This window comes from Rhinoderma darwinii, chromosome 4, assembly GCF_050947455.1.
Source record: "Rhinoderma darwinii isolate aRhiDar2 chromosome 4, aRhiDar2.hap1, whole genome shotgun sequence".
Classification (NCBI taxonomy): domain Eukaryota; kingdom Metazoa; phylum Chordata; class Amphibia; order Anura; family Rhinodermatidae; genus Rhinoderma; species Rhinoderma darwinii.
This window is the reverse complement of record NC_134690.1, coordinates 298,651,620-298,665,276: the sequence shown is the minus strand read 5'-3', so window position 1 is coordinate 298,665,276 and position 13,657 is coordinate 298,651,620. Positions and strand designations below refer to the sequence as shown.

General features: G+C 40.7%; 1 protein-coding gene across 2 annotated transcripts in view; it reads left to right on the top strand.

Annotated features, from left to right (window-relative positions):
- TAF5L (TATA-box binding protein associated factor 5 like) overlaps window positions 1-3,790 on the top strand; it is a 43,623-nt gene extending 39,833 nt beyond the window's left edge. The window contains exon 5 of one of the 2 annotated variants that reach the window (XM_075864356.1): window positions 2,233-3,790. In XM_075864356.1, coding sequence (XP_075720471.1) covers window positions 2,233-3,030 — 798 coding nt within the window. In that variant the 3' untranslated portion in view covers window positions 3,031-3,790. The remainder of the gene's footprint in view (window positions 1-2,232) is intronic. The other variant, XM_075864355.1, reaches the window with a different exon arrangement.
- The last annotated feature ends 9,867 nt before the right edge of the window (window positions 3,791-13,657 follow it).

The following is a 13,657-nucleotide window of genomic DNA, read 5'->3' as shown; positions in this document are numbered from 1 at the left end:
ATACGGCCACATCGACGGAAAAATAAAAAAAGTACGGCTTTTGGAATGCGGCGATGCAAAAACAAGTAATTTTTTTCTAAAAGGGTTTTTATTGTGCAAACGTAGGAAAAACCTATAAAACCTTTACATATTTGGTATCCCCGTAATCGTGCCAACCCATAGAATAAAGTTAACATGTTATTTACTCTGCATAGTAAACGGCGTAAATTTATAACGTGAAAATTAATGCTGGAATAGCTGCTTATTTTGAATTTTCTCCTAAAATAAAGTTAATAAAAGTTAATCAATATATTATAAGCATCTAAAAATTGTACAATTACAAAATACAACTCGTCCCGCAAAAAACAAGCCCTTATACGGCTATGTCGACGGAATAATAAAAAAGTTACGACTCTTGGAATGCGACCGTGAAAAAACAAAAAATAATCCCTGGTCATTAACGTGCAAAATGGCCTGGTCATTAAGGGGTTAAGGAAGAAAAAATTCTAAAGAAAAAAATAAGAGGAAAAGTGTGTGGGCCACTTGTGGTCCTATAGGGAACTGATCTATGATTTAAATACATATGTATAATGTATGGTGCACAAAAGTCACTATATACTTGGGAATAACAGTAGTGCAGAACGAACATAAGACATGTACAGTATTCCCATTCTAATGGTATAGATATGTGTATATATCTGGAATGTTTAATACAGGACAAAGAATACAGCAATATATGCACTGAAGTAATACATTTAGGCTTATACAAAATAGTCCAGACCGAGTAGAGTGACTCAAGAACACTGAATTTGTGCACAGAGAATAATAGTAATATATTTTCAGTATAGCAGGATAATCCACATTTGGAACATGGCCACTCTATGTGATTTTAATAATTCTATTTTATATTTACATATTGTTTCTGCATTTATTTGCAGAGTTTGACAAAGGCCGAATTGTGGCCGAAATATTACTTATCTCTGTATATTGCCTCATTCAAATGAAATCTATTTTCTGCATATTGACCTAAGAGGGCTTGAGTTTACCTTCTAAATATAGACTGGGTGGTACCCTACCTATAGCACCCAGACAGCCTGCAGAGTGCCACAGATTTGATCTTTACTGCTCTCTGCTATGGTATTATCATAATTGAAGATGACGAAAACCATTTGAGCTACCCATTCAGTTTCTGCTGCATTTCAAGGCTTAAAGGGAATGTGTCGCTAGAATTTTTTTCTATATATTTTTTTTCAGTTAAACAATGAGTATATAACTGATTACACATTGTTTTAATGTTTTTAATTTTTTCACAAGTCCAAAAATATTATAAATTAGATTCTAATTTATAATATTTCCATGTGCTGGCCACTAGAGGGAGCATTTCCCAAAATTGCAGCATTGGCATGTGGTAAAGCAACCTCATTGATTTCTACTGCAAATTTGGAGTGGACACACACTCCTCTAGTGTCCTCACACAATCCTCCCCCCCCCCCCTCCCTTCTTCTGACTAGTGCCAGGCGGGGGAGGGGTTTGAATGTCTTCAAACTGCCTACATTGTGTGCCACCATTTTCTGAGCGTCTTACCGAGTTCTTGCTGCCTATGCTTCATTGAACATATGGCAGGAAGCCGTGGCCGGAAGTTGTCATCTTACTGTCCAGCACCGACTTCCGTTCCACGTGAAAATGGCGCCAGATTTCTCTCTAGGAACGAGCTTCGTTCTGGTCTGTGTGTGAACTGCGCAAGCGCAGTTCACACACAGATGGCGCACGCTTCTGAGAATGGAACGGCTCCCGTTCGCATTCTCTATGGGATTGTATGTGCGTATACCATCTTAGTATGTGTCGTTAATCGACCACATACAGAGATGAAAAAAAAAATGGCAGCCCCCCACATAGAGAAGTAAAAGTATTAATACATTAAAAAGTTGAAAGTGACAACATAAATTAAAAAAAAACATATTTTACATTTATCTAAAAAGCTATTTAATTACAAAAAAAATAATCATGACACCTTCCCTTTTTAAGGTGGCTATAATATTCATTGCTTTGTTTCAAATCCATTGTGGAAGTGTAAATGTTGAGAAGTACATGAAGAGTGTACATTTAATAAGAGTTGAAGATTGTAACAGTCAGGTCCAGGATAAAGTACTAAAATGAAGTATACATGCAGCAGACCTATATTTACATCTTGTATGAAATCTCTAAAGTGGATTGCATTTTGGAACGTTATACTTTTTTTTTTTATGTTAACAGGATGAATTGGATGACCAGAGTGCAACTGAAATGAAGGTTCTAAGAGGCCACTGTGGACCAGTTTATAGCACACGTTTCCTGTCAAACAGTTCAGGACTTCTGTCGTGCTCTGAAGATGCATCTATTCGTTACTGGGATTTGAAGAGCTTTACGAGCACAGTACTTTATGAAGGTCATGCATACCCAGTATGGGATCTAGATGTTAGCCCTTGTAGTTTGTTTTTCGCCAGTGGCTCTCATGATCGCACAGCCAGACTTTGGTCATTTGACCGAAAATTTCCTCTCCGGATATATTCTGGACATCTAGCAGATGTGGACTGTGTTAAGTTCCATCCCAATTCTAATTACCTTGCCACGGGGTCTATGGATAAAACTGTTCGTTTATGGAGCAGTCAGCAGGGAAACTCTGTGAGACTTTTTACTGGCCACCGGGGGCCTGTTCTTGCTCTTGCTTTTTCCCCTAATGGAAGGTACTTGGCTTCAGCTGGAGAGGACAACCGACTTAAACTATGGGATCTGATATCCGGTACACTTTATAAGGAACTCAGAGGGCATACTGACAATGTCAACAGTCTTGCCTTCAGCCCCGATAGTACTTTAATTGCCTCTGCATCAATGGACAACTCTGTTCGCTTATGGGATATTAGAAATACATATTGTAATTCTCTTTCTGATGGCTCTTCGAGTGAACTAGTTGGTGTATACACAGGGCAGACAAATAATATTCTAAATGTACAATTTATGGCTTGTAATCTGCTAATGGTAATTGGGACGGCACAAGGACAGCAGGAACATTAGTGGTGTGTTTGTTTAAGTTTGGTGTATGAAAATTAGTTTAAAAGACCCAAAAATGTATTTAAAAAAAACTTTGGAAATTTTTTTTTTTTTTTATATTTGCTTATGAAGTGTTTATGCAGACAAAATAGCACCTCAAAATACCACAAATACATCCAAATGATGATCTATTAGCAGTAAGTAAAAAAAATAAATTACGATGAACGTGAAGATTTCGGTATACGTTTTGATCATATTGTATAAGCCATGTTGCCACTTCAAGGGTTAATCAGCTTATCCCATCAGGTCTAGTGTTTCTAACACTTAACAATTGTCAATTAGTGAAGGAAAAGCCATGTCTAACAACAAAGATATAATATCTGTTTAGATTAATCGCCGACCATGTAATGCATGCATGCAGTCAGTCTACCAAAGTGGGAGTCTTGCATATCGGCTTTTCAATCTAGCTCATCAGGTACCAAGCAGGGGAGCCATCTCTATGATATCCGTATTCCCTTACAGGGCACATGGACAGGGACTCTTAGGGCTTATTCAGACGAACGGGAAATACGGCCGTGCAACGCGCGTGATTTTCACGCGCGTCGCACGCACCTATATTAGTCTATGGGGCAGTGCAGACAGTTGCGTGATTTTTCCACAGCGTAAGTCCGCTGCGAAAAAGTCACGACATGTCCGTCGTTTGGGCGTATTTCGCGCATCACGCACTTGAAGTCAAAGGGGGTGTGAAAATCACGCGCACCACACTGAAGCACTTCATTGTGACGCGGATGATTTGCACAACAGCTGTGAAAAGGATGAATGAAAACAGAAAAGCACCACGTGCTTTTCTGTTTACAAACATCCAAACGGAGTGTCATAATGATGGCGGCTGCGTGAAAATCACACAGCCGCGCATCATACACTGCTGACATACGGAGCTGTCAAGTGCCTTTTGCGCGAGCAAAACGCACACGCTTGTGTGAATCCGGCCTGATCATGAAACAGCTCTTTAATCTAGACTACATGAAGCAACTACCATGACTCGGGGCGTCGTAGGTTTAGCAAACCAGACCAGCTGTGCTTTCCATAAAGCTTACCAGATAATGTAACAGTGTTTTTTTTGCATAGAATAGTAAGGCGGGATTCACACGACTGGGTCCCGCCCGAGCCCGAGTGTCGGCCGGTAAAATCGGCCATTTTGCATCCGGGCCGGGCAGATCTGGACAGTGACATCAGCGGCAACTCCTGAAGGGGAATCCCCATGTGTTCGGGGATTCCGCTTCAGGAGTTTCCCCTGATGTCACTGCCCAGATATGGACAGAGACATCAAGCGCTCTGTCCAGGAGCGGAATCCCCGAATACACTGGGATTCCGCTCCTTCAGGGAGCTAAAATGGAGCTAGCACATAGCAGAGCGGGGAGATACCTCCCTGCTCTGCTATAGTGGCGTCGCTACAGCAGCAGCTGCTAGCGGTGCCATGGAAGGTGTCGCCGGGCCAGGGCGCTTTTAACAAGCAGGGGAAGGGAGCCAGCGCAGCGCTCCCTTCCACCTGCTGTACACCCCGGCCCTGCCAACCAGTGTACAGCGTAGCCATTCGTCCGAATGGCATCAACTCCTCCTCCTCCTCCTCACATGCACTCTGCACTAGGAGGAGGAGATGGAGCGCAAGCCACGGAAAACCCGGCCATCACTCGGGACACATTCCGGTGATGGCCGTGTATTACGCGGCCCCATAGACTTCTATGGGAGCCGGGCGTCCGGGCACCCGGCCGAAAATAGAGCATGTCCTATTTTTTGACGGACGGTTTTCCCGGCCGTCAAAAAATCGGTCGTGTGAATAGCCCCATTAGGGGTCTATTATTCCTAATGCAGCCGGGTGCCGGCCTATTTATGAACGGCTGGCACCCGGACGGGAATCCCTATCGTGTGAATGAGGCCTAATACTTCGAAATACATGAAAGTTTATTATTTTGGGAAGGTGACCTCTTTCTCTGCTTCCAGCAGCCTCTAGCTCCGCTTTCCCTGAATGCAGGCTCTCTGAAATCTCTCAAACTTCCTAAAAATATACGTCTTCAGTAACTGCAGACGAGGAGCAGCAGCAGCTCCTAGGCGACTACAGTATTTATTCCGTCAAAACGATAGAACCCTTGCACAACTGAGACAAACGGAAACCATTTGCGCCGGATCAGTAGTCAGGGCTCCGTTCTGACGGGAAGCTCTGATGGAACATCAGAGCAGACACCTGACGCAGATGTGAACGAAGCCTAAAAGTCTAGTTGGTAAACTTTTGTCATACGAAATATACTTTTATGATAGTAATGTTTATATGCAGACTTTATGTACAACAAATGCAGTCTTTTCAGGTTTTTGTCAAGTGACATAATTGCTAAAGCACAAGTAAAATTCGAGGGTGAGGGCTTTTTTTAATCCCTTTTATTCTTACTGAACAATTTAGCCAATTTAAATCATTTTAGGTTGTTGTAGCATTGCACATTTCTAAAGCCAGCAAAAACACTTAACGGAGCATTCAATTTTTTTTATTTTTTTTGTAGAATAGGAAATCATACATTTTTCTAATATACGTGTATTAGAAATGCTGCTCACATACCTTTTTATCAGCAGACACAAAATGGCGACAGCACACTGAAAACACCAGTGCAACCTAAACCACGAAATATAAATAAATATGCATTGCTGCTAAATGTACTTATAATAGGGAGGTTCTAAGTGCACATTTTGATCAAAAAGTGTTTGCCCCCCAGGTCTGCCATCTTTATGCTCCTCCTCTGGCAGGGCTTAATAGATGCCTGTCAGAATCACGGTTTACTGCAATACATTAGTATTGCAGTATATCGTGCAAGCGATCGAACGATCGCTGGTTGAAGTCCTCTAGGTGAAATAATAAAAAATTAGTTTTAAAAAAAACTAGAGCATAGTAAAAAAAAATGAACATAATTAGTATTGCCGTGTCCGTAAAAGTCTGAACTATTACAATATAGGGATGCATCGAAACTTCGATACTGTGCATCCCCAAACTGTTCGATACTATTATTTCATGTATTTCGATACTTAGCTGTGCGGCCCCCGCACAGCTCAGTGTAGTAATATATGAATGTATGAGAGCGGAGCTGCGGCTGTGTAATACAGTCATTGTCCTGCTCCTGAGACCTGACCAGTGCGCGCCGTCAGGATGAGGTGATGCTTCCGGCGCAGCACTAATGATTGCCGGCACTGAAGACAGAACATGGTGGCCGCACTGCAAAACACCCCCGTGTTCTGTCTTCGTGCCTGCGCCGCCGCTCATTACTGCAGCGCCGGCCGCATCATTTCATGCTGACCGCGCGCGCACTTATTGTCAGGAGCGGGGCAATGACTATTACACAGCCGCAGCCCCGCTCTATAACGGCGGAGATCAGAGAAACCTCTCATCTCCGCCGCTATTCCCCTGAATGCTGCGATCACAGCGAATTGCAGCATTCAGGAGAAAGTGAGAAGGGGGGATGCTCCTGGATTGCGTCACAGGGACTTCCTGTGACTCGATTGACAGCCATACCATATATGGGCAGACAGCCCAGGGTCTATTGAAAGACCCCAGGGCTGTCTTACCATATTTCCTGTTAGGGCTTACTTAGGTATGTCCTAACAACTGCCTGAGTACTATACACACAGGCTAATGTACTGGCATATATCTGATATATGCCAGTACATTAAAGTTTAAAAATAAAGTAAAAACATAAAGGAATGTTAAATGTAAAAAAATACACATACGCCTTATTTTAATATTTATTGTAAAAAAAAAAAAAAAGTCTCAATACATAAAATATACACACATTCGGTATTGGCGTGGCCGCAATAACCTGCACAACAATTTTTTTGCGGCATTTATGATGTGTACGCTGTAAAAAAAATTTTACTTTTCACTTATTAATGTAAGGCACGAGGTGTGATGAATTTAACCTCCATGTGCCTCACATTAATAGTAATTAACCCCATCATGTACCTCACACATTAACCCATTATGACTGAGAAACATGATGGGGTTAATTACTATTAATGTGAGGCAAATGGAGGTTAAATTTAGAATCACACGCCGTGCCTCACATCAGAAAATGGAAGAACTTTTTTTTATTACTGTTGGCAAAGTATCGCAATACTAAACGAAGTATCCGTATCGAAGTCCAAATTCTGGTATCGTGACATCCCTATTACAATATATCACTATTTAACCCGTACGTGAACGCCAGAATCTCTATTTTTTTGGTCACCTCTACAAAAAATGAAATAAAAAGTGATCAAAACGTCGCATATACAAATGGTATTATTAAAACCTACAGCTTATCCCGAAAAAATTAAGCCCACATACCACTTAATTGACGGAAAAATAAAGTTATGGCTCTCGGAATTTGACGACACAAAATACATTTTCTTTTTTACACTTAGGTTTTTACTTGTAAAAGTAGTCAAATATAGAAAAAACTATATATATTTGGTATCGCCGTAGTCGTGTTGACCCACAGAATAAAGTTAACATGTTGTTTTGCACAGTGAATTCCGTAAAAACGACGAGCAAGGAGAGGAAAAAAATAAAAAATCTGAAAAAGGGCTGTGGCGGGAAGGGGTTAAACTAATTAAAATCACCCATGGCAGAATGGGATGAGTGCAAGAACAAAAAAATGGAGGCAGTCACTAACCCCACATATATGGATCACATAAACAACACAAGTTTGAACTGCACATTCCAACAAAATGATATAAAATGTGTAAGCAGGTGCAGGACACCTGTGACTGCAAATATACAGCAGAAAAAGAAATGGCGACAGCACCCTGCGAACACCAATGTAACCTAAACCACTAAATTTAAATAAATATGCATTACTGCTAAATCTACTTACAATAGGGAGTGCACATTTTGATCAAAAGATACCTTTCTTTATCATGCATGAGGCCCCTGTCACAGTAGAATGGTATAACCCACAGATTAGTCCTGTGTAATGCATCCACAGGCTAGCGGTATATGACTAAACAAGGCCACATACGCACACGTAATGTGACCCCCTAGCATTCAGTTGCATGACATACGTGTTGTGGCCAGATAGAGGACACATGCATGGGCTAAGTGAATAGGACTTATGGTGGAATGATGATGAACATCTACTTCACTGTGCCTGTATTTACTGTGCCTGATTTTTAAAATGGCTGCCTGTCTCTAGGGATGTTAATAAAGTTAAATATTAATATAAAAACACGGAGAAGAATGTAAGAGCAGCTCCTACACAGACAATGACCGACATGAGATGTTGCTGTAGGTAGAAATACTTCATAATTTTTGCTCCTCGATAACCTATTATATACCTAGACATCGTTACCTGAATGTCAGGGGTCACAAGATGTGGGTCACATGACTGCCACTATCTTCAGTCTACTCGGTTATCTTATGGATGCATTTCCATCTCTAATCTATAAAAAAATAGTATTCATTTTTTTAGACAAAGGCAACTACACTGGTATAAGAAATTTGTTTTCCAAATTTTAAATAAGTATATATTAGAAATCTGTATAATTTCCTATTTTATAAATAAATGAATAAAACAATTTAAAAGTGGACAACCCCTTTAACTGCTTCCCGACCGCCCACAGTAAATTCATGTCGGCACTTGCTGGGCTCTCTGCAGCGCCAACGTGAATTCACGGTGCTTGTTAAAAGCGAGATCCGGGTGTCTCAGTAGCGCTGACACCCGGATCGCGCTGTTAACACCTGCCTCTGGTCCCGGAGACATGATCGGGACCTGATTGGTTCAGGTCCTGATCATGTCATCGCAGGGAAAGTTTGTTACTATAACAAACTGGAAAGTTTGTTGCTACAACAAAAATTTCCCGGGGACCAGGAAAACCGGAGGCCATACAACATCCTCCGGGTCTGCCATGCACGGCAGCCTATGAGTACCAGCCGGAGGCCGATCCTCATAGGCTTCCTGTCAGTGTGACTGTCAACGTCACACTGACCGTTTATAATACGTTACACTACCTAGGTAGTGAAATGTATTATAGCAGCCATCAGTGCTGCAGGTCTTCAAGTAAAAAGTAAAAAAAAAAAAAGGAATAAAAATGTTTTCTAAGGCTATGTTCACACGGAGTATGTTGCAGGAGAAATATCTGCCTCAAAATTCCATTTGGATGATTGAGGCAGATTTTCCTCTCCCTGCACGCCGATTTTCGCGGAGTTTTTCGCGGCGTTTTTCGCCAGCGGCCATTGAGCGCCGCGGGCATAAAACACAGCGAAATACGCTTTCTCTGCCTCCCATTGAAGTCAATGGGAGGTCAGAGGCGGAAGCGCCCGAAGATAGGGCATGTCGCTTCTTTTTCCCGCGAGGCAGTTTTACTGCTCGCAGGAAAAAGACGCCGACGCCTCCCTTGAAATCAATGGGAGGCATTTTCGGGCCGTTTTTGCCGAGTTTTGCGACGCGGTTTCCGCGTCAAAAAAACTCGTCAAAATACTCCGTGTGAAAAAAGTGTAAAAATAATAATCTTTTATGATAGGATGTAAATGTTAAAAGTACACATATTTGCTATCACCGCGTTCGTAACGACCCAAACTATAAAATTAAAATATTTTTCCCGCATGGTGAACACCGCAAAAAAAATAATTAAAAAACAATGTCAGAATGGTCATCAACCCTCCCAAAATATAGAATAAAAAGTTATCAAAAAGTCGCATGTACCCCAAAATAGTATCAATAAAAACGACAACCCTTCCCGCAAAAAACAAGCCCTTACACAGCTTTTTTGACTGAAAAATAAAAAAACTATGCCTCTCAGAATATGGTGACACAAAAAATAAATAATTTTATCAAAGTGATTTTATTGCGCAAACGCCACAAAAAATAAAAAAACGATATACATATGGTATTGCCGTAATCGTATCGACCCGCAAAATAAAGTAAAATGTTATATATAGCGCACGGTGAACACGGTAAAAAAAAGACAAAAAACATTGTCAGAATTTGTTATTCTGTCACTTTGCTTGCCAAAAAATCTAATAAAAAGTGATAAAAAAATCACACGTACCATAAAATGGTACCGATGAAAACTACAGATTGTTCCGCAACAAATAAGTCCTCACACAGCTTCGGGGGAGAACAAATAATAAAGTTCTGGCTCTCAGAATATAGCGACAGAAATTGTGCAGTGTCCAAAAGCGGATAAGATCGGGCGCCATTTATCAGAGCCACACCAGCCACATATCTATGAATTATTATTTATTTACCGCATGATTATACCCTCTTATTATACCCTGATGTACCCCGCACAACTCGCATTATAAACTGAAATACCAGCAAAACCCCAAACAGAACTATTGCCAAGCAAAATCTGTGCTCCAAAAGCCAAATGGTGCTCCCTCCCTTCTGAGCCCCACAGCGTGTCCAAACACCAGCTTATGTCCACATATGATATTTTATATCTGGGAGAACCCGCTAAACATTGTATGAGGTATTTGTCTTCAGTGGCACAAACTGGGCACAACGTATTGTGCATTAAAATGGCATATCAGTGGAAAATTTTAATTTTCACTTTGCACCATCCGCTGCGCATTAACGCCTTCGTGCACCACTACTTAATAGCATGTCGTGGTGCGGGGGGTTATATATGGAGCGGACTCATGCGCTGCGCCGGCTCCATATACTGCAGGTGTCCGCTGTGTATTACAGCTGACACCCGGGACTAACGGACAGGAACAGTGATCGCTCTGTTACAGGAGCATGTAAAAATTACATACTGCAATACATTAGTATTTCAGTGTATTGTACCAGCGACCTAATGATCGCTCGTTCCAGTCCCCTAAAGGGACTAATAAAATATGTAAAAAATAAAATAAGTTATTAGTGACAAAAAATATAATATATTTAAAGTCCAAAAAAATCCCCCTTTCCCATGTTTCTTCTAAAGTAATTGGTAACGCTGCATCCGTAAAAGTCCGAACTATTACAATATACCGTTATTTAACACGCACTGGGAACGGCTGAAAAAATAAAGTATTTAAAACTCCAAAATCGCAGGTTTTTTGGTCACCTTCGCTTTTAAAAAAAAATCTTCAAAAGTGATCAAAAAGTTGTATGTAAACAAAATGGTACCAATAAAAACTACAGCTCGTCCCGCAAAAAATAAGCCCTCATACCGCTTAATCAACCAAAAAATAAAAAAAAACTGATGACTCCCGGAATGTGGTGAAACAAAACGTTTTTTTGTTTTTTTAACAAACAGTTTTTACTTTGTAAAAGTAGTGAAATATAAAAAAAAAACGTATAAATTTGGAATCACCGTAATTGTACTAAGTCTCAGTCTTGTTTTTATCGCACGGTGAAAGCCGTAAAAACTAAACCCAAAACACAATGGAGGAATCACAGCTTTTTCCAATTTCAGCCTCCAAAGAATTTTAATTTCAGTTTCCCAGTACATTAAATGGTGTCACTAGAAACTACAACTCCCTCCGCAAAAACCCTCACACCACTCTATTGACGGGAAAATAAAAAAAGTTCTGGCTCTTTGAAAGCGGGGAGGGAAAAACTAAAATGTAAAAGCAAAAAATGGATCCCTCCTGAAAGGGTTAATTCATTTCTACTGAAAAAGCATTTATGACCACGTGGGGTATTGCCGTACTTGGGAGAAATTGCTTTACAAATATTCGGGTGCTTTTTCTTCACGGCCTAATTCTAATAAATTCTTCAAAAGACCTGTGGGGTCTAAATGCTCACTATACCCCTAGATCGATTCCTTAAGTGGCGTAGTTTCCCAAATGGGGTCAGTTTTGGGGAGTTTAAACTGTTTTGGTACCTCAGGGGCTTTACAAATGCGACACAACACCCGAAAACCATTCCAGCTAAATTTGAGCTCCAAAAGCCAAATACTGTTCCTTCCCTTCTGAGTCCTGCCGTGGGTCCAAACAGCAATTTATTACCACATATGGGGTATTGCTGGATTCCGGACAAATTGGTGATTTTTCTCCTTTTATTCATTGTAAAAATTAAACATTTCTATGTTTTTTCAGAGAAAAGATATAAAGATTTTCATTTTCGCTGTCTAATTCCACTAAATTCAGCAAAAAAACTGTGGGGTCAAAATGCTAACTATACCCCTAGAAAAATTCCTTCAGGGGTGTAGTCTCCAAATTGGGGGCACTTTTGCGGGGTTTCCACTGTTTTGGTCCCTCCAGGGTGTTGCAAACGCGACATGACACTGAAAACCAATCCAGAAAAATATGCGCTCAAAAATCCAAATGGTGCTCCTTCATTCTGAGCTCTGCTGTGGGTCCAAGCAGCAGTTTAGTACCACATATGGGGTATTGCCATAATCGGGAGAAGTAGCTTTACAAGTTTTTGGGTGCTTTTTATTGTTTATTCATTGCAAATATTTTTTTTTATGTTTTTTCAGAAAAAAAGTAGATTTTCACTTTCACAGACAAACTCCAATAAATATAGCAAAAGACCTGTGGGGTCAAGATGCAAATTATACCCATAGATAAATTCCTTGAGGTGTGTAGTTTCCAAAACCGTGTCACTTTTGGGGGATTTCCACTGTTTTGGCCCCACAAGACCTCTTCAAACCTGTCATGGTGCCTAAAATATATTCTAAAAAAAGGAGGCCCCAAAATCCACTAGGTGCTCCTTTGCTTCTGAGGCCTGTGCTTCACTCTATTACCACATTAGAGCAACATGTGGGATGTTTCTACGTTTCTAAAAAGTATGTGTGTGTGTTTATATGTATACATGTGTGTTTATGTGTGTGTGTGTGTGTGTGTGTTTGTGTATATATATATATATGTGTGTGTGTGTGTGTATATAAATATATATATGTGTGTGTGTGTGTGTGTGTGTGTGTGTGTGTGTATATATATATATATATATATATATATATATATATATATATATATATATATATATACAGTGAAGGAAATAAGTATTTGATCCCTTGCTGATTTTGTAAGTTTGCCCACTGTCAAAGACATGAACAGTCTAGAATTTTTAGGCTAGGTTAATTTTACCAGAGAGAGATAGATTATATTTAAAAAAAAAAACTGAAAATCAAATAGTCAAAATTATATATATATTTATTTGCATTGTGCACAGAGAAATAAGTATTTGATCCCTTTGGCAAACAAGACTTAATACTTGGTGGCAAAACCCTTGTTGGCAAGCACAGTAGTCAGATGTTTTTTTGTAGTTGATGATGAGGTTTGCACACATGTTGGATGGAATTTTGGCCCACTCCTCTTTGCAGATCATCTGTAAATCATTAAGATTTCGAGGCTGTCGCTTGGCAACTCGGATCTTCAGCTCCCTCCATAAATTTTCGATGGGATTAATGTCTGGAGAATGGCTAGGCCACTCCATGACCTTAACGCCGAAGGACGGATATATCCGTCCTCAGCAGCTGCTAGTTCGCGCAGGAGGACGGATATATCCGTCCTGTGATCGCTCGGGTACTGACACTGTACCCACGCGATCAGCGGCAGGAGCACGGCTGTTATACACAGCCTGGCTCCTGCTGCAACTGCCGGAATCGAAGCGCGCGCCGATTCCGGCAGTTTAACCCATTAAATGCCGCTGTCAATAGTCAAACAAATCGCGGGTCGCCGTCGGGTTTCCATGACAGCCGG